The sequence below is a fragment of the Canis lupus genome, chromosome 20 (genome assembly GCF_003254725.2).
Source record: "Canis lupus dingo isolate Sandy chromosome 20, ASM325472v2, whole genome shotgun sequence".
In the NCBI taxonomy this organism is placed as follows: Eukaryota; Metazoa; Chordata; class Mammalia; order Carnivora; family Canidae; genus Canis; species Canis lupus.
The window spans coordinates 38664921-38685560 of record NC_064262.1 but is presented as its reverse complement, the minus strand read 5'-3'; the positions used below and the strand labels follow the sequence as shown (position 1 = coordinate 38685560).

Genomic DNA, 20640 nt, shown 5'->3' with positions numbered 1-20640 from the left:
ATTTAGTGATTCGTCACTTACATATAACACCCGGTGCTCATCCCAACAAATACCTTCTTTAATACCCATCATCCATTTAGATCATCCTCCCTCCCACCTCCCCTCCAGCAACCCTCAGTTTGTTCTCTTTTTTTTTTTTTTTTTTTTTTTTTCAGTTTGTTCTCTTAACTGTAGAGTCTCTTATGGTCTCTGTCTCAAAAATAGAGAGTCTCCCTCTCTATTTTTGTCTTATTTTTCCTTTCCTTTCCCTATGTTCATCTGTTTTGTGTCTTAAATTGCATGACGAAATCCTATATTTGTCTTTCTCTGACAACTTACTTTGTTTAGCACAATACATTCTATTTCCATTTATGTTGTTGCATATGGCAAGATTACATTCTTTTTTATGGCTGAAGAATATTCTCATGTGTATGTGTGTGTGAGTGTGTGTGTATACACACACCACATCTTCTTTATCCATTTATCAGTCAATGGACATTTGGGCTCTTTCCATTATTTGGCTATTGTTGATAGTGCTGCTATAAACATTGGGGTGCATGTGACCCTTTGAATCAGCACTTTTGTATCCTTTGGGTAAATAGTAGTGCAACTGCTGGGTCATAAGGTAGTTCTATTTTTAACTTTTTGAGGAACTTCTATATTTTCTAGATTGTTGGTGGGAATGCAAAATGCACCAGTTTGTATTTCCACCAACAGTGTAAAAGGGTTCCCTTTTCTCCACATCCTTGTCAACATTTGTTGTTATCTGAGTTATTAATTTTAGCCATTATGACAGGAGTCAAGTGGTATCTCATTGTGATTTTTGATTTATATTTCCCTGATGATCAGAGATGTTTAGCAGTTTTTCATGTGTCTGTTAGCCATTTGTATGTCTTTGGAGAAATGTCTCTTCATATCTTCTGCCCATTTCTTAATGGGATTATTTATTTTGGGGGTGTCGATTTCAGTGAACATGGATGCAAAAGTTCTCAACAAGATACTAGCTAACTGAATCCAAAGTACATTAAAAGGATTATTCATCATTATCAAGTGGGCTTCCATGGTGGTTCAGTATCTGCAAAACAACTAAAATAATGCATGACATTGGTAAGAGAAAGGATCAGAATCATATGATCCTCTCAGTAGATGTAGAAAATGCATTTGACAAAATACACCATCCTTCCTTGATAAAACTCCTCAAGAGAGTATGGAAAAAAGGAACATAGTTCAACATCATAAAGGCTATTTATGAAAGACCCACAGCTAATATCATAATGGGGGAAAACTGGGAGCTTTTCCCCTAAGGTCAAGAACATCAGGGATGTCCACTATCACCACTGTTGTTCAACATAGTACTGGAAGTTCCTCAGCAAACAGACAACAAAAAGAAAGAGAAGGCATCCAGTTCAGCAAGGAAGAGGTCAAACTGTCACTCTTCACAAACAACATGATTTTCTGTGTAGAAAACCTGAAACACTCCTTCAAAAAATTGCTAGACCTGATACATAAATTCAGTATAGTCACAGGTTATAAAAGCAATGTACAGTCACAGGTTATAAAAGCATTTCTATATACCAATAAAATAGCAACAGAAAGAGAAATTGAGGAAGACACAAAGAATTGGAAAAACATTCCATGCTCATGGATTGGAAGAAAAAAATACTGTTAAAATATCTATAGTACCTGAAACAATCTACACATTCAATGTAACCCCTATCAAAATAACACCAGTGTTTTTCAGAGTTAGAACAAGGAATCCCAGAAGTTGTTTGGAACCAGAAAAGACCCTGAATAGCCAAAGTAATGTTGAAAAAGCAAAGGAAAGTGGAGGCATCACAATCCCAGAGTTCAAACTGTATTACAAAGCTGTAATCATTAAGATGTTATGATATTGGCACAAAAACGGATCCATAGATTGATGGAACAATAGAAAATCCAGAAATGGACTTGCAACTAAATGGTCAACTTTGACAAAGCAGGAAGAAATATCCAATGGAAAAAAAGACAGTCTCTTCAACAAATGGTGTTGGGAAAACTGGACAGCCACATGCAGAATGAAACTGGACCACTTTCTTGCACTATAAACAAAAATAAATTCAAAATGGATGAAACACCTAAATGTAAGACAGAAGTCCATCAAAATCCTAGAGAACACAGAGGGCAACCTCTTTGACCTTGACCAGAGCAACTTCTTATTAGATACATCTCCTGAGGCAAGGGAAACAAAAGCAAAAACAAACTGGGGATTTCACCAAATAAAAACCTTCTGCACAGCAAAAAAAACAATCGATAAAACTAAAAGGCAACTTATGAAAAAATAAAACTAAAAGGCAACCTACAGAATGGGAGAAGATATTTGCAAATGACATAGCAGATAAAGGACTAGTATCTAGAATCTATAATATATAAGAACTTTATATGAAAACCTTACAGTAGAATATACTGCATATAATGATGTACAAATTATGTATGCCATATCAGAACCCTATGTAAGACCCTTATACCAGAATAGATTTAGTATCCCCCTTCTAATTTTTCAATTATTGTGTACATTTCACTTCTATTTATGTTTTTTGTTCTCTTGTGTTTTACAGCTTTATTAAGGTAAAGCTGTATGATTGATAAAATATAAGATACTTAAAGTGTACAAAGTATTTAATTGGTAATTAAAAAATTAAAATTATAATTGACATACAATGTTAGTTTTAGGTGTACAACATAGTGATTCAACTTCTCTATACATCATGCTATGCTTACCACAGGGGTAGCTACCATCTTTCACCATATAATGCATTACAGTATCATTGACTATATTCCTTATGCTGTGCTTTTTATTCCCACAACTTACTCATTTCATATCTGAAAGCCTGTACCTCTCACTCCTCTTCACCTATCCCTCTTGCAGCCATCAGTTCTCTGTATTTACAGCTCTGATTCTGCGTTTTTGTTTGTTTAGTCATTTAGTTTTTAGATTCCACATAGAGTGAAACTATATGGTATTTGTCTTTCTCAGTCTGACCTATTTCACTAACTCTCTAGGTCCATTCATGTTATTGCAGTAGCAAGGTCTCATCCATATTTATGGCTTCATAATATTCCTGTGTGTGTGGTGTATGTGTGTGTGTGTATACACTCTATCTCCCTTATCCATTTGTCTATTCATGGACACTCAGGTTGCTTCCATATCTTGACTATTGTAAATGTTGTAATATAAACACAAGGGTGCACACATCTCTTTGAATTAGTGCTTTAATTTTTTTAAACTTTATTTAAATTCAGTTAACATATAGTGAGTGTATCATTAGTTTCAGATGTAGAGTTCAGTAATTCATCAGTTGTATATAATACCCAGTGTTCATTACATCACATGCCCTCCTTAATGCCCACACCCACTTACTCCATCTCCCCACCCACTGCTCCCTCCAGCAACCCTCAGTTGGTTTCCCGTAGTTAAAACAGTCAAAAAACTAAAAGACAACCTACTGAGTGGGAGAAAATATTTGAAAATGAGATTTCTGATAAGGGGTTAATATCCAAAATATATAAAGAACCTCTATAACTCAACACCCAAAAACTAAATAATTCTGTTTAAAAATGTACAGAAGACATGAATGAATATTTTTCCAAAGAAGACATGCAGATGACCAGCAGACACATGAAAAGATGCTTAGTATCATTGATCATTAGGGAAATGCAAATCAGAGTCACACTGAAATATCACCTCACACCTGTCAGAGTGACTAAAGTGAAAAAGACAATAACAGGTATTGGCAAGGATATAGAAAAAGGGGAAGCTTCCTGCACTATTGGTGAGAGTATAAGTTGGTGCAGTGGAAAACAGTATGGAGGTTCTTCAAAAAATTAAATACCATATGATCCAATAATTCCACTACTGGTATTTATCAAAAGATATGAAAACACTCATTCAAAAAAGATATATGGACCCCTGTGTTTATAGTAGCATTATTTACAATAGCCAGATTATGGAAGCAACCCAAATGTTCACTGACGAATGGATGAAGATAATGTGGGGTGTGTTTGTGTGTATATTTATATTTATTTATATTTAAATATATATTTATAAAGGTATAACGGAATATTACTCAGCCACAACAAAGAATGAAATCTTGCCATTTGCAATAACATAGATGGATCTAGAGAGTATTACACTAAGCATAATAAGTCAGAGAAAGACAAATACCATATGATTTCACTCATCGGTAGAACTTAAGAAACCAAACAAACAAAGAAAAAAAGAGACAAACAGACTCTTAATATAGAGAACAAGCTGATGGTTACCAGAGGGGAGGTAGGTTGGGAGATAGTTGAAACACGTGTTGGGGATTAAAGGTATGCTTATTATGATGAGCACTGAGAAATGTATAGAATTGTTAAATCACTATATTGAACACTTGAAACTAATACAATACTGCATGTTAATTACGCTGTAATTTAAAAAATTAAAATTTTGGGATCCCTGGGTGGCGCAGCGGTTTGGAGCCTGCCTTTGGCCCAGGGCGCGATTCTGGAGACCCGGGATCTAATCCCACATCGGGCTCCCGGTGCATGGAGCCTGCTTCTCCCTCTGCCTGTGTCTCTGCCTCTCTCTCTCTCTGTAACTATCATGTAACTATCATGTAACTCTGTAACTATCTCTCTGTAACTATCTCTATCTCTCTGTAACTATCTCTCTCTGTAACTCTCTCTCTATCTGTAACTATCTCTCTGTAACTCTCTGTTATTATCATAAATAAATAAAAATTTAAAAAAAAAATTAAAATTTTATCAGCAAAGTTTTCATAGTATATTCATTTTAGTGGTTTACTTTGAATTCTGCTTTTATAAGTAAGTCCCAGGCAGGCCAGGTGGCTCAGAGGTTTAGCGCTGCCTTCAGTCCAGGGCCTGATCCTGGAGACCCAGGATCAAGTCCCACGTCAGGCTCCCTGCATGGAGCCTGCTTCTCCCTCTGCCTGTGTCTCTGCCTCTCTCTCTCTCTCTGTGTGTGTGTGTGTGTGTGTGTGTGTGTGTGTGTCATGGATAAATAAATAAAATCTTTAAAAAAAAAAAGAGCACTGACTAGGTTCCAGGCACAGTTAATACTTATAATAACCCCAGAGAAATGCTTTCTTTTTATTGTTTTTGTTAAAAGTCACAGAGTTTAATAAATTTCCCCAAAGCACCATAGTTGGCAAGGTTGAAATAGAAGACCACACATTCTGACCCTAGAACCAATACTCTTACCCACTATGGTATGTTGTCTCTACGTTAAAGAATCATGAAACTCAAGAGCAAGATTCAGTAGTAGGAAGGCAGGAGATTGTCTAGATAAATTTCAGTGTTTTTAATGGTCATAAACTTGAGGGAAAACGGTAAAGGGTGGAGTGAGAGGGTGAAGAAGTTTGTGTTTTTGTTTAAAGTTTCCAGCTATTTTGTTTCAGTAAGTAAGACAGAGTCATTTAAAAGGGCTAGAGCAGACTGGTAGGATTTAGCACAACACAATCCCTTAATGCCCTTGGCATTATAACCTGGTGTGAAAGTACTGTTTGTGATGCATCTCTAGATAACTGAATGCAGGGGGATCTCTGGGTGGCTCAGTGGTTTAGCACCTGCCTTTGGCCCAGGGCACAATGCTGGAGTCCCAGGATTGAGGCCCACGTCGGGCTCCCAGCATGGAGCCTGCTTCTCCCTCTGCCTGTGTCTCTGCCTCTCTCTCTCTCTGTCTATCATAATGAATAAATAAAATCTTTTAAAAAATAGATAACTGAATGCAAATGTGCACTTTTTGCTTTCTCCCTTTCTTTGCTGCAGCAGGGTGAGTCATATCCTGAAGGGGCTTGGTTGGCAGGGCAGCTATCATCCCAGTTCTGTATGTATTGTCACTGGAGTGTGAAAGCTCTGAATGAACAGATACTATGCTGTAGTTAAGAGACAAAGCTTTCTCTAGGGCATTCTTCTGCTGTGTAACGTGTTTCCTTTCTCATCCACTCTGGGAATAAGATATATAAATGGTCTCGCTTTTTTGTTGATTCTGACAGGGAATCATTGCACTATTTTAGGTTTGGTTGGTTTCATGTTAATATGTGAAGTAATAAACATCAGTGAAGCCTGGATTGGATAGCTTAAGTTTGTGACCCAGAGCAAGCCACTTGGGGTAGAGGGTATAGGAGGGTTAGGAGGACCTTTTATGGTAGAGGTTATTTAATTTCATCTTTTAAAAAATCAAAGATATGTTTATATGGGTTTTAAAATCATATATATTAAGGGCAACTGAAGTTTTTTTTAAAGATTTTATTTATTTATTCATGAGAGAGAGAGAGAGAGAGAGAGAGAGAGAGAGAGGCAGAGATATAGGCAGAGGGAGAAGCAGGTTCCTTGCAGGGAGCCTGATGTGGGACTCGATCCAAGGACTCCAGAATCATGCCCTGGGCCAAAGGCAGGCGCTAAGCCACTGAGCCACCCAGGGATCCCCAAGGCAACTGGGTTTTTAATGAAAATAGTGGTTTTTGGCCCTGTCTCTCCCCATTTCTGATTCCCATTGCACATGCATGTGATTCAGTTTTTTTAGCTATTTCTTCTGATAATTCATACATCTAAATATTTTCTTTTAATATGTATCTTGATTTCTTTTCTATTTTAGGTATCATTTCATGATTTCCTAGTATAGAAGATGAGAAATTAAGCTCTGAATGTTCTTCTCCATACGTGTATACTCTTCCCTCCTCCAATACTTACTAAGTAGTTGTATTACCATTTTGTTGTTGTTGAATCAATACACAATTGCTACTATGCCTATATGACTGCTTTCATATCTGAGCCATATAATGAACTAAGGTTACATTTCCTTCCTTATGTAATTTTGGGGTTTTTTTGTAGTTAATAATTGTCTCTCTTTTTATTTGTTTTGTTTCCTCTGTTTTCTAAGTCTTAACCTTCTGGCAAAAATGAAAATCTTTGAGCGTATTCAAACATTGTATGTATTATACCAGTTTACTTTTTTTCTCAGTGATGTCTTGTCTGGAACCCTTTAACCTCTTGAGTTAATCTGGCCTTAGGATTTTCTTTGCCCCTCTCCTAGGTCCCTCTGTCTCCTGGGTTAAATCAGTGGGATCTTAATTCTTGGTTTACTTTCTAGTTTGATGAATCACTGTCTGCATAGCTTACTGAGAAAAGTATATGTGAGAATTTGTTTTGAAATTTTGCATATTTGAAATGCCTTTACCCTTAGATTGGTTGATAGTTTGGCTCGATATAAAATTCTTGGTTATAAATAAACTACAGAAGTTTCAAAAGCATTCTTTCATTATTTTTTAGCTTTTAGTATTGTTGACTCCAGTGTCATTCTAGTTCCTTATTCTTTTATTGACAAGTTTTCCATGAAAGATTCTAGGGTCATCTCTTTGTTCCCAGTGTTCTTAAGTTTTACAATAATGTGTCTTAGTTTTATCTTTTTTCCTTGATTATGCTGACTACTTAGTAAGTTCTATCATTCTAGAAACTCATTTCTTTCAGTCCTAGGACATATATTAGTTCCTTGATGTTTTTTTCCCATCTGTTTCTATAATTCTCTCTTCCTACAATTCATTTATTAGAATTGGACATCCTGGAAAGATTCACTAATTTTCTTGTATTTTCTCCTCCATTTTTCCATTGTATTACTTTGTTTGTTCTATTTTCTGGCAGAATTCTTCAATTTATTATTTTATCACTTTTACTGAATTTTGCTTTAAATTACATTGATCCTACTTAGAACTTTCAAAAGTTATTTTGGGCTCTAGATCTTTTTTTTTTTCCTTTTCTGTTATATCCTCTTCTTATTTCATGGATATACTATAATCTTTATGCTATCTGAAAATACTAACTATTACCTTTTTGAAATTTTCTTTTACTTCTGGCATTGTATGTTTCCCCAGTTTCCATTTTTCTGATTGTTTTGGTCTCTTTACTTCAAGTTGGAAGTTTACTTCATTATATGTTATACTTTTCTGTTGATCTTTAAGAGTGTTAAAGTGGCCAGAAAGCTCTGTGAATGGACTAGTATTTACTAGCCAGAGGAGATTAATATGGAATGATCAGAAGAGGAACTGACTTTTCATTGGAGAAGGAGAGCAACATCAGTATTTCTGGGTCTTTTCCCCTGGGCTGAATTTTCCTAGTGAGGAACCTTGCATACTCCTTTCTAGGAAAGTATAAGCCTGGCTGGCAGCATTTTGGGAGCTCAATGTGGGAAGGGCACCAGGGATTCTATCATTTACTATATAATTTTTTACTTAATTTCACTATTTTGGACACCATCAGCTCTATCTGGGGCCCTCCAATGTATGGTTCCCTGTTATAACCACTGCAGAGAGTTAACTATCACATGGAAAAAGAGAAAGCCTGGCAGAATAGAGTTAGGGATAATGACCTGAAGGTCTTAAAGACTTTTTTTTTTAATAGAAAAAAGATAGACTTTATTTTATTATTTTACTTTAGAAAACTCTATTTGTTTTTTACGTTTTTATTGAAATTTCAGATAAACATACCATGTAATATTAGTTTCAGTTATACAATTTAGTGATTCAGCACTTTCCTACGATACCCGGTGTTCATCACACAAAGTGCACCCCTTAATCCCCATCACCTAGTTCACCCATCCCCCCATACATCCTCCCCTCTGGTAACCATCAGTTTGTTCTCCATAGTTAAGAGTCTTACAAACTTTTAAAAGACTTATAACCACTTCTGTTTCCATTCCCCAGGTACACACTTCAGACCTACCACACACACACACACCCCTTCAGGGGTTCCTGGTACCTCCAATCCCTGAATCTTTCTGTATAGATAACAGACCCAGTTCTTACTGATTTCACTCTGACCCTCTTACCCTCCCCAGCTGTATTCCCCCTCCTTGTCCCCAGGGCTTCGTTTTCAGTCTTTTAATTTCTGACAAGTTGCCTACTTTCCAACTTTTATATTTAGCATTTGGAGTAGGATTGGGGCTGATTTCTTACTGGTTTCTGTCTAAGAAGAGGTAGGTACCTCCTGGAGACAGATTAAATGCTCTCTTAGGGTTTGTTCCGTCTTGTGTAGAAGGGTGGCAACCGTGAGCCTGAGAATGCCTGAGCTGTCCACATCCCACTGTCAGGTAAATTCATCATGTTCAGAATTGTGAATGTGTGACTTTGACAGCAGCAACTGCTGTCTCCAGTTTTTGTATCGCTAATATTTTTTTTACCTTTCAGTTGACTTTGCTTCCTTCTTATGAAGATTCATATCTGCTCTAGGAAAGAATATGATCAACTTATTTAAACTAAAGTAAAAAGAATTTTTAAAGTCTTAGCTCTCCTGCAAATACTTGTGTTATAAAAAAAAGATTGACGTTATGAAGGGTGTTATTTTGGTTCTCATTAATTCCGTGAGGGAGGGTCTGTTTGGGTTGAGAGTGAAATGAGGAAAATATCTTGGCCCCCCAGAGGTGGAGGAATAAATATGTATGCAAGGCAAGTAGATTGTATTAGGCATACTCCCATATTTGTGAACAATTTAAAAAGAATTCCCACATTTGTATTTTTACTCCCTGCAAATATGTGCTTGAAGATCCTTGTTAAATTGCTTGGATTTAGATACTGTTTCATTTCACAGAAATTTCTCTTTTGAACTCAGTTTCAAGCCTTGCCCAACTATGTGTGGAACAACCTAAAATGACAGTCTAAATTCCTGAGTTTAACGATATTTTTGGCAGAAAAGTCACTGGGCTTGCAAGTACTGCATTATAGATATTTTTATATTACACTGGGATGAGTCCTAGAGCTCTGATGTATAATGTAAACAGTTTGAATAGGATTAGAGGTTACTTCATGATAGTAGACTTTATTTAACAGCAATAAAAATTACTGGAGTTTAAAAAAAATTTTTAAGATTTTATTTATTTATTCATGAGAGACAGAGAGGCAGAGTCACAGGCAGAGAGAAATGCAGGCTGCATGCAGGGAGCCCGATGTGGGACGTGATCCTGGGACTCCAAGATCACACCCTGGGCTGAAGGCAGGCGCTTAACCATTGAGCCATGCAGGCATCTCTGGAGTTTAAAAAATGTATTTATTTTATTCAAGTATAATTAATATACAGTGTTATAATAGTTTCAGAAGTTTGAGTAAACCCAAGTTCTTTATGATTAGTTTGTTTTCAAGAAATAAAGTGAGAAAATAAGCCATCTCCCTATATATAAATAAAAGAATGTTCAAAAATAAGAAGTAAAATGTAGAGAGATTGGGAATCTGCTCTTAACAACTTGAGCAACTTAAGTTAGATGCAGTGTCTAACGTCCATTAAATTGGTTTTCACCTTAAGTTTTTAGTACTCATGGCAGGAAATTGTTCTTTTTGAGGGTAGCAGTACTTTGATGTAATTTTTAAATTAGATTTTTATAATCTTTCATTAGCATGTGTTAACCAGTCTTTGTGCATTGTAGTTTTAGAATAAAGCTAGCATACTTGGTGATGGACACTTAGTAGCCTTGCTCCTTTGCTAACTGTAAGAAGCAGCATTGCAGCACAGCCTTTCTTTCCACATTGGATTACAATCAGTTTAGTAAAAATAATTCTAAAATCAGGAGTATTAAGGGGTGCCTGGGTGGCTCAGTCAGTTAAACATCTGCCTTTGGCTCGAGTTATAATCTCAGGGTCCTGGGATTGCGCCCAGTGTCTGGCTCCCTGCCCAATGGGGAGTCTGCCTCTCCCCTCCACTAATACTCTCTCTCTCAAATGAATAAATAAAATCTTTTTTAAAAAATAAAGTAAAATCAGAAGTATTAAAACTCACATTTTTTCTTGCAGAGTTCCAGGGATTCTTTCACAATGAGGAGGCAAATTCTGCTTGGCTTGTGGTTGCAGAGTAGTTTAATTATTCTAAATGTATCATTTCTACTGACTGTTCAATATACTTCCCAAATATTCTACAACTTTTTTTTGACAAATATTAGACTATGGAGCTTTTAGAGAGGCTGAGCGTGTTGTTAAGAAGGGCCATAGATTTCTTTTGCTTTTTGTTCTTTTTTTTTTTTTTTTTTAATTTTCCTGCTTTTATTTTAGCCTTGACAGGATCTAGGGATGATTACACTGGAAAGCTAAACCTCACCACCAACCTAATTGTACTGTTATTTTAACTTACTGAGGAGCAGGACTCTTCGTAGAATAGGATTGTTCAGCTTGAGTGGGACATTCAGCTGTCCTGTGCTGTCAAGTGATCCTAGGTAAATTGCTCTGGTACCAGTCACTCAGGATTGCTCACCTTGAATGGTGTGTGTTTTCTGGTAGCAAACCCAAGAGTGCAGTGTGGCATCAGAGCAGTGCTAGTGGAACAGCCTCTAATGCTAGGTCTTCTGGTCAAAGAGGTCATTAGGTTGGACTGAAGAAAAATTAGCACCACATGGATTGTAATAATAGTTCTACTTTCTGATTATGTGTTCCATTTCATTCTTAGTGCAGGATTAGCATTCCTGGCTTCGTATAATTAGAAGCAATAACTGATTATTCTATTTGGAAAAAATACTGAACAATTTTCCCAACTATCTACATAACAAACTACCCCAAGCCTTAGTGGCTTAAAACACCCTTTATTATATTTAATTCTTCTCTGGATAGAGTGAGCACAGTTGGATGGTTTTCACATAGGGTTTCTCATTCTGTTACAGTCAGATTTGGGTGGGAGCTATAGTCCCCTGAATGTTATACTGGGCTAGGCATAGCATCTCAGATGGCTCACTCATACATCTGGGACTGCTTTTACTGGAGTGTCTCCTTGTGGCTTCTCCATGCAACTTGGACTTTTCACAGCATGACAGCTGGAAAATGTACTCAGGAGCATGTATTCCAAGAGGCAGGAAGCTGAAGCTGCCAGACAAGTTAAGGGCTGCTTCTAGGACTTGCTTTAATTCCCTGCTGTTGTGTTCAATTGATCAGAGTAGTCTCAGGGCCTGCCCAGATTCAGAAGTGTGAAGAAATAAATTCCGTCTCATACTAGAGGAATGTGAGGGTCACATTTTTGCAGAATAGTACTTGGGAGGTATTGTAGTCATCTTTGGACAGTACAGTCTGTTAGAAACTCTTGATTAATGGGGAGCCTGGATGGCTCAGTCAGCTAAGTGTCTGCCTTTGGCTCAGGTCATGATCTCAGGGTCCTGGGATTGAGCCCTCATTAGGCTCTCCACTCAGCAGCAAGTCTGCTTCTCCCTTCTCCCTCTGTGATCTCTCTCACTCCCTCTCTCAAATAAATAAATAAATAAAATCTTTTTAAAAATCCCTACATTCTTGATTAAGAAAATAAATGTTTAGTATCTTAAAAGACTCTATTAGTATATTCTGGCATCAATATCATATATGTGTGCATGTATATATTACATAAATATTTTGTGTATGTGCATTTGTGCATAGATATACATGCATACACATACATAAATGTACTACATATATACATACATACATGATATTTCAGTATCAATATACATCATTACACTTGGCTTAAAAACACACACATAGGGATCCCTGGGTGGCGCAGTGGTTTGGCGCCTGCCTTTGGCCCAGGGCGCGATCCTGGAGACCCAGGATCGAATCCCACGTCGGGCTCCCGGTGCATGGAGCCTGCTTCTCCCTCTGCCTGTGTCTCTGCCTCTCTCTCTCTCTCTCTCTCTCTCTCTCTCTCTCTGTGACTATCATAAATAAATAAAAATAAAAAAAAACCAAAAAAACCCAAAAAAAACCACACACATAACCACACTCTTAGTTAGTGTTCACAAATCTCAAAACCATCTGACAGTTGAACTACCTATCACCTGCTGAGATTGTGTTACCACTCCCTATGAAATTGTTTTATATCTTCTCTATTCTCAAATCTCTAACACCCCCTCCCACCCTACTCACTCTCAGTTGATGACCTTGCTTCTTATTTCCTTGAGAATAAGGCACCCAGAGAAAAAATTTAGTTCTCCTGTCACCAAATCTCCCAAATCCTTGTTCTTTGCCTTTCCTCTGTGACAATATATAGAATATTCAGCCTAAATAGAGCCTTCCTTTCTGACCTGGAATGCATCTCTTCTTGGAGGACTTAACACCTGCATCATCAAATTTGTTCTCTTTACTAGATCATTCTCTTCAGCATACAAATAGTCTCATTTAATAACACCCTCTCCTGATTGCACAATACTGTTCTACTACCTCATTTCTCTGCTTCCAATTACTGAAAATTCTACAAAAGAGTTATCTGTACTCTGTTCCCATTCTCTTTACTCCCAATACTCTTGAATTAAACACTGCCTTTATGGTAGTTACTGGTGGCCACCACAATGCCAGATACAGTGGCTAACTCTCAGTCTATATTTAAACTCTCAGTGCATTTGACAGGGTCCTCCTTTAAACCCTATATTCAGTACACTCCTTTTCCTGTCATCTCACTGATTTTTCCTTCTTAGTTTCCTTTGCTAGATACTCCTCACTTTCCTGACCTCCAGATGTTGGATCTCAGTGTCAACCCAGCATGTTCCAAATTGAACCTTGTTTCCCTCCTCCAGACATGCTCCCCAGGCCAGGAAAAGGAGTAGTCCTTGACTCCGTTCATATCCCACATTTAATCCATCAGCAGATCCTAACATCTCTACATACAAAACTTAGAAACCTCCAAGCCCTAAAAGTTTTACATTACCATTCTTACCCTTGTCTAGTCATCTGCCATCCTGTGGATTGTTGTAATAAATAGCCTTCTGACTGGAACTCCTACTTTCCTCTTTACCTTTTCATAGTTTATTCTCAACGCAGCACTCAGAGTGACGTTTTCAAGCCATAAGTCCTATCATGTCACTCTTCTGCTCCCTATCTCCAGTGGCTCCCTGTCTTACTTGGAATAAAAGCCAAACCCTTTAACATGGCTTACACAAAAGCCCTGCCTAATCTGGTCCCTGTTGCCTCTCTTACTCAATCATCACCACTCTCCCCCCTTGTTGACTTTGCTGCAGGTGCATGTTCTCCATGTACATGCCACGTCTACTTCCACATCAGGGCAATTGTTCCTGCTGTTTCTTATGCTTCAAAAACTTCCCCAGGTTTTTTTTTTTTTTTTTAGTTTTTATTTAAATTCTAGTTAGTTAACAAACAGTGTAATAAACTTCCCTGGTTCTCCCAAATGCTGTCACCTTATTTTATTCAGGTTTCTACTTAAAGCTTAGCTTCCAAAGAAGCCTTTCCCTGACCACCCTACCTGAAGCAGTATCTTCCCCTACTCCCCCAGCCAACCCACCATTGGCCACCTAATCTCCCTATTCTGCTTTAATTTTCTTTTTAGAACATATCACCACCATTATTTATTTGTCTCTGATCTGTCTCTGCTCTCTAGAATGAAGCCATGAAAGTAAGGAATTTTTAAAAATTATTTATTTATTTATTTATTTATTCATGAGAGACACAGAAAGAGAGGCAGAGAGATGGCAGAAGGGAGAAGCAGGCTCCCTGTGGGAGCCTGATGCAGGACTCAATCCCAGGACCCTGGGATCACAACCTGAGCTGAAGACCATTGCTGAAGACCACTGAGCTACCCAGGTGTCCTGAAAGTAGGGACTTTGTTTGTTTTGAAAGTAGGGACTTCTGATCACAATAAAGTGATAGCACTCATCAGGTGCTCCATAAGCATTTGTAAACCAAGTGAATGAATAAATGCTTATGTGTATATGCAGTAGATTATTGCATATGGTTTGATGGGAATTTAACTTTCTATTTTAAACTTAGACAGGTAACCCTGTTTTATAAAAAAAAAAAAAAATGCATGTGCTGGAAGCAAAGACCACATTGCCTTTATTGCTTACCTTAAGATCTCAATTTTCCAGATGATATACTTTGCTTAGGCCTTGTTACTTGAACTGGCAAGAATTTGTGAGTTCTGCCCTTCTGCCAGCATTGTGTGCCATCAAGGTACTTAACTTTTCTTCATATGATCAAGTGAAGAAAGGACCGCATGCTATTTGAAATGATATCATTAGAGTGCATGATTCCTAAGGTCTTCTACTTAAAAATAATTTCTCTCTGAGATAGACCTTTAAAGGTCTCATGCTCCATTAGATGATTTCTAAGTAGCATGATGTCCTGAACATTTTAATCATAATGTCACTGCCACCTAAGAATATTAGCTGATTCTGCTAGTTTGTAATTTGCTTTGTTATTAATTTTATTTATAGTTACTTTAATCAAGCTTATTTTGGCAGAGATCTTTTTAGGGGAAATTCTAGATAGAGGCTTTCCTAATCTTATGGTACAGGTTGATATGACCTTAAAGAGCATTCTTTATGGATAACTTACATTCCAAGGCTTTTAGTTATCATATAAAATCCTGCTTCTCTATAACAGAAACATAAATCTAAAAATTTCCAAACCAAGATGATACTTGTGAACAAATAAGACTTTAGTTCTTAAATCTATAGTCTTGAGTTTTTTCCTCAATCATCTACTGTCATGGCATTTAAATTTTTTTGCCTATAAGATTGAAACCCCTATGATAACCATAATTAAGTTCATTAGGATGTTTCCACTTAACTCTTATAAAGGTGACACATTATTAAACTGAAAAGAATAGAAACCTGTGACACTAGGGACACATATTGTTTACAAAAGCTAATTAAAACTAGATGAGGCCTGGAAACCTGGAGTGTGAATGTTACTCTAGAGACTGTAGCTCTTTATTGAAACCTTAGTTCCTTCAAAGTAGGGCAAGTGATTCTCCCTGTGCCCTCTGCAATTTGAGTATCCCTCCTAAAGAAACAGAGACGTTACGTACATAGGAACTTCTGACAGAGAAAGCAACTCTAGGCCCCTGTTTAACTTTCTGTTCTGATAAAGTTTAGTAACTCTGACTTACTAGAAAATGAATTCTCCAGAATGGAGTAGAGATAAATGGTATTCTGCATGATCCAGATCAATTATATTACTTGAGATGTCATTATATAGAGAATTTTAGGCAGTAGGAACTAAGGACTTTAAGATTCATAAATATGCTCCTCTTTACATTGCCTTTTTTAGAAGGTTAGAGAAATGAACACTTTTCATAGTTTAACTATTTCTCTTTCTTTTTTCATTCTCTTTCCATATCCCTTTTTCATTTCACCCAACACCAAAAATGCCCTTTCAGAAACACAAAGTAGATCTTTTCTACAAGCTACGCCATGTGATGAATGAACTTATTGACCTTCGAAGGCAGCTACTGTCTGGTCACCTCACTCAGGATCAGGTGCGGGAGGTTAAACGGCATATCACCGTGCGCCTGGACTGGGGTAATGAGTAAGTATGAATATCATTTGGGCATTTCAGTTACATATATGTTAACTTAGTTCTTCCAGAGTTTGTACCTGATCAAAGCTTCTCTTTAGTGATGAAATGATGTTGTTATATTCTCCACTAAGCTTTGATCATTTTTACTATGAGTAGTTGTTTCTTTTAGGTTAGCAAAGTACTGGCTCTATACACTGAAACTCTCTCAGTCTTTATTTTTACTTCTTGAAAATTAAATAATTGGACTGCATTATCCTCTGAGGTTTCTTCTAGCTCGAATTACTTGATTCTGGATCCATGAATCAGAGTACACTTCTGTTTCATCTTTTAGTATCTATTTTTTCATGTGAATTCTGTGTCTTTTGTATTTTATAGCCACACAATTAATCTGATTAAGCATATACTACAAATGAACCCTGTCTACATCTGTACTTGAGAGTATTCTTAACTAATCTGTCATTCAAAGGTAGTCCTGCATTTATGCAGTAGGTATGATTGTTTGCTGTTTTTATATAAGTAGTATTCTAAGACTTTGGCATGGGAAGCTAGAGTAGATAGTATTCAAATATATTTCTTCCTACATATAATTAATATAATTTTCAAGCGATTTTGTCTCATTATCTTAAAGTCAAGTCCATTAAACTTTGAAGTGAGCAGTTTGCTTTCTATTTAAGATATACATATACCTTAAATATATTTTAGTACAAGTCTTTATCCCCTCTCCCATGTCTCTCAAGACATCATTGAAGTGATATAAAAAGAATGGTAGAGGGCCCAGCAATAAATGAGGTATATGAAATCCTTTCTAAAAGCTGGAAAATGTATAGAATATTTAGTGATGATGGAGGAAGCCAAGTATATGTGGAAGAAACTTTAGCTAATGAAAGAGTTGTTCTGTCCTGCAGTTTGCAGAATCATGGAGGATAGGAGTGTGCCTTGGTGCTTAAAAGTACATAAAAAGGAATAACCCACTGCCACAAGTAGAAAGAATGGCAGCCAGATGTTTCCCCTTCAGATAAACATATACAAAGACAGACTGCCTGGGGGGAATTGGGCAACAAGAATGTGCCCTGGGACCTTATTGCAGAGTTCTCCATATTTTACCATTTAAGAGTTCCAAAATGTAATGACCAGATCCCTTCCACTTACTGGGAAGAGAAGCTTGCTAGTCACCCACCATGTGCAAAAACTCCCCACACTTCTAGTGCCTCTTAAATTGAGATGGAAAATTAAGTATCACCAGGTATTTAAAATCCTTCCCCGGACAAGAGAGAGAGAGACCAGGATAAACAAAACAATACTTTGCCCACCCCCCAAGGAAATAACCTGGCCCCAGAGGCAACTAGATATTAGTAGTAAAGAACTTCTAAAAAAAAAAAAAAATCCTCTGTGCATCCTCAAAGAGAATCAAGATCCATTATGTAGAATAAAATACTCTGAAAAAGTAATGGAGAATGTGATTTCCAAAATAAAACATTCAAGAAGAGAGCAGTAAGATCATTTTATATTATCTCTGAGAAAATAAAACAAGAAGATGGGAAATGGTTGAGGAAAAAGAGCAATAGAGCAGTTCAATCCAGGGAGTCTAACATCAGATATTATAATTTCCAGGAAAAGAGCAAAGGCAATAAAAAGAAAATTCTAAAGAAGTGATAGAATTTACCAGAGCCAAAGAGCCAGGAGTCTTAGATTGAAGAGCCCACCCAATACCTAGTATAATGAATGGAGTGGGGACCCAAAACCCACAGCAATGTACTTTAAGATATTTTAATATTCCAGGGATGAAGAGAAGATCCTAAAAGATTTTCAGGCAGGGACACAAGTCTTACAAAAGAATAAGAATCACACCAACCTCGAAAGTTTTATCAGTAACAATGGATCCTAGAATATAGTGAAATAATATTTTCAAAATTCTGTTGGGAAATGATTTGCCAGCCAGATTTTTATAAACAGCCAAACTATCTAATCAAGTGTAAAGGCCAACCAAAGCCATTTTAAAGCATTCATGAATGTGAAAGTTACCTTTGATGACCCGTTTCTTAAGAAGGGACTTGGGAGGGGCGCCTGGGTGGCTCAGTTGGTTAAGCTTCTGCCTTTGGCTCCGGTTATGATTCCTAGGTCCTGAGATGGAGCCCCATGTCAGGCTTCTGGCTCAGTGGGGAGCCTGCTTCTCCCTCTCCCCCCTGCTCGTGCTCTTTGTCTCTCTCTTTTTCTCTCTCTCAAATAAATAAATAAAATCTTTTTAAAAATGGGTGGGGGGGGGACTTGAGAATATGTTCTTACAGAAATGGAAGAGCAGAGGACACCTGGGTGGCTCAGCGGTTGAGCGTCTGCCTTCAGCTCAGGGTGTGATCCCAGAATCTGGGATCGAGTCCCACATGGGGTTCCCTGTAAGGCCCACTTCTCTCTCTGCCTCTCTCTCTCTCTGTGTGTGTCTCTCATGAATAAATAAATAAAATCTTTAAAAAAGAAAAAAAAGAAATGGAAAAGCAAATCAGGAAAGAGGAAATAGAATCTAATACAGCCAATCCAACCAAGAGTGGCTGCTGTTCATCCTTAGAAAAGAAAACAAGTACAACCCTAAATTGGCTATTTTTGACCTTTTAAAGTGATAGCATACTATCCTTGTTTGTTTCATTAAATTACACCCTTTCATGACTGTCAGTAGAGTTGCTTGGCATACATCATAGACTCCTGGTATGATATAATATGACTTCAGATGTACCATAGATCAGACAGCTTTCTCTAGATCAAATTTTGGGCAATAAAAATCTGGCAAAATGCTGTATGTTAGCTTACAGCATAGCTGATTCTGTCCCTCAGCCTCAAACAGTGCCATCTTATAAAATGGCATTATTACATTTGTTTAATAAATTAATGACAGTAATAATTGCAAAAGTAACATCACCATGTGCCAAGCAAACTGTAAACTTGAACTGATGACACTAAGTTGTATATAAGTCATTATGTTATAGTTTAGCTGCAGTTGTGCATACTAGTAAATGAAGAAAAATACTAACAAATATCAGTACATCTTTGTTGTTGTTGTTGTTTAAAGATATTATTTATTTATTCACAAGAGACACAGAGAGAGAGAGGCAGAGACACAGGCAGAAGGAGAAGCCGGCTTCATGCAGGAGCCCAACGTGGGACTTGATCCCGGGAATCCAGGATCACGCCCTGGGCCAAAGGCAGGCTCTAAACCGCTGAGCCACCCAGGATCCCCTCAGTACATCTTTGTAATAAAACTTGGAGAGCAGACCAATCAGATTTTGCAATCAAATTTGAAAACTTAAGATGATAGCTTGGAAATGAGTTCAAATTATATTTGAAAAAGGCAAAGGCCATTGTAAATACCTGTCAGTAAATTGCAGTTATCCCACTTTCATTAATAACTTTTGCTTAAAAAGTTTTCCTTCTTACTTTAAAAGAAGGGATAGTATACTGTAAAAATAAAGTCACTTTGTACATTAGGTTATGTAAAGAAGACATGTTCCACACAGTACCTGAGCACTGATAACCATATCCGTTGTTCCTGTTTTATGCCTCAGAGTTCCACATTTTTTGAACCACCACGCTTCTATAAGTGCCATAAAATACTGAAGCTTAGCATATCTTGGCATGTGGGAGATGCATTCCAGTGTTTGTGGAATATATTTTTATGCTTTAATTGATAAAAGTAAATATGAATCATATAATTTTTTAACTTTTATGCCTTTTCTATAAGCCCTTACACAGACATCATAGCTCTGCCTTTTCAGAACTTATTTTAGAAGCTATTAATAACAGCTATTAATTATTGAGTACATCTACTTATATCACAGTGGTAAGTGCTTGGACTAACATACATTGTTGGGTTTGTTTGTTTTTTCAAATATTTATTTGAGAGAGAGTGTGTCCACATGTGAGTTCGGGAAGGGCAAATGAAGCGAATCAAGCATACTCCTCAGGGATCATGATGCAGAGCTCTCGCAACCCATGAGATCATGTCCTGAGCTGAAGCCAAAAGTCGAACGCTTAATTAAGCCACCCAGGAACCCCTAACATATGCATTGTTACAATAAAATGCTATTATGCTCTTCCAAGACAAGAGCTCCATTTTACCTGATGAGGACACTGAGGCTCCAAAGTACTTTTTCTATTGTTGCACAGTGAGTGGTAGAACTGGTTTTTATACCCAGAGCTGATCCCAAAGCCCATAAACTTTATGCAGGACCTTACCATCTCTCTGATTATTTTTAAGTGCGAATCTTAAAACTAAGCAAATTATTGCCAGTATTTCTAGTCTATGGGTTATTTGATTTTGTTCTAGTCTCCTAGTATGAACACTCTATGTCCCATAGTGTATATTTGATTTCACATTGAATTAGAACTTTCT

The 20640-nt window shown here is 37.2% G+C and overlaps 1 protein-coding gene across 14 annotated transcripts in view; it reads left to right on the top strand.

Annotated features, from left to right (window-relative positions):
* Window positions 1-20640, top strand: part of DOCK3 (dedicator of cytokinesis 3) — a 508844-nt gene that overhangs the window by 285490 nt on the left and 202714 nt on the right. For 13 of the 14 annotated variants that reach the window (XM_035702455.2, XM_035702450.2, XM_025456001.3 and 10 more), the window contains one exon: window positions 16123-16271. The exons of the other annotated variant lie outside the window; for it this stretch is intronic. In XM_035702455.2, coding sequence (XP_035558348.2) covers window positions 16123-16271 — 149 coding nt within the window. The remainder of the gene's footprint in view (window positions 1-16122; window positions 16272-20640) is intronic. 14 annotated transcript variants of the gene reach the window in all.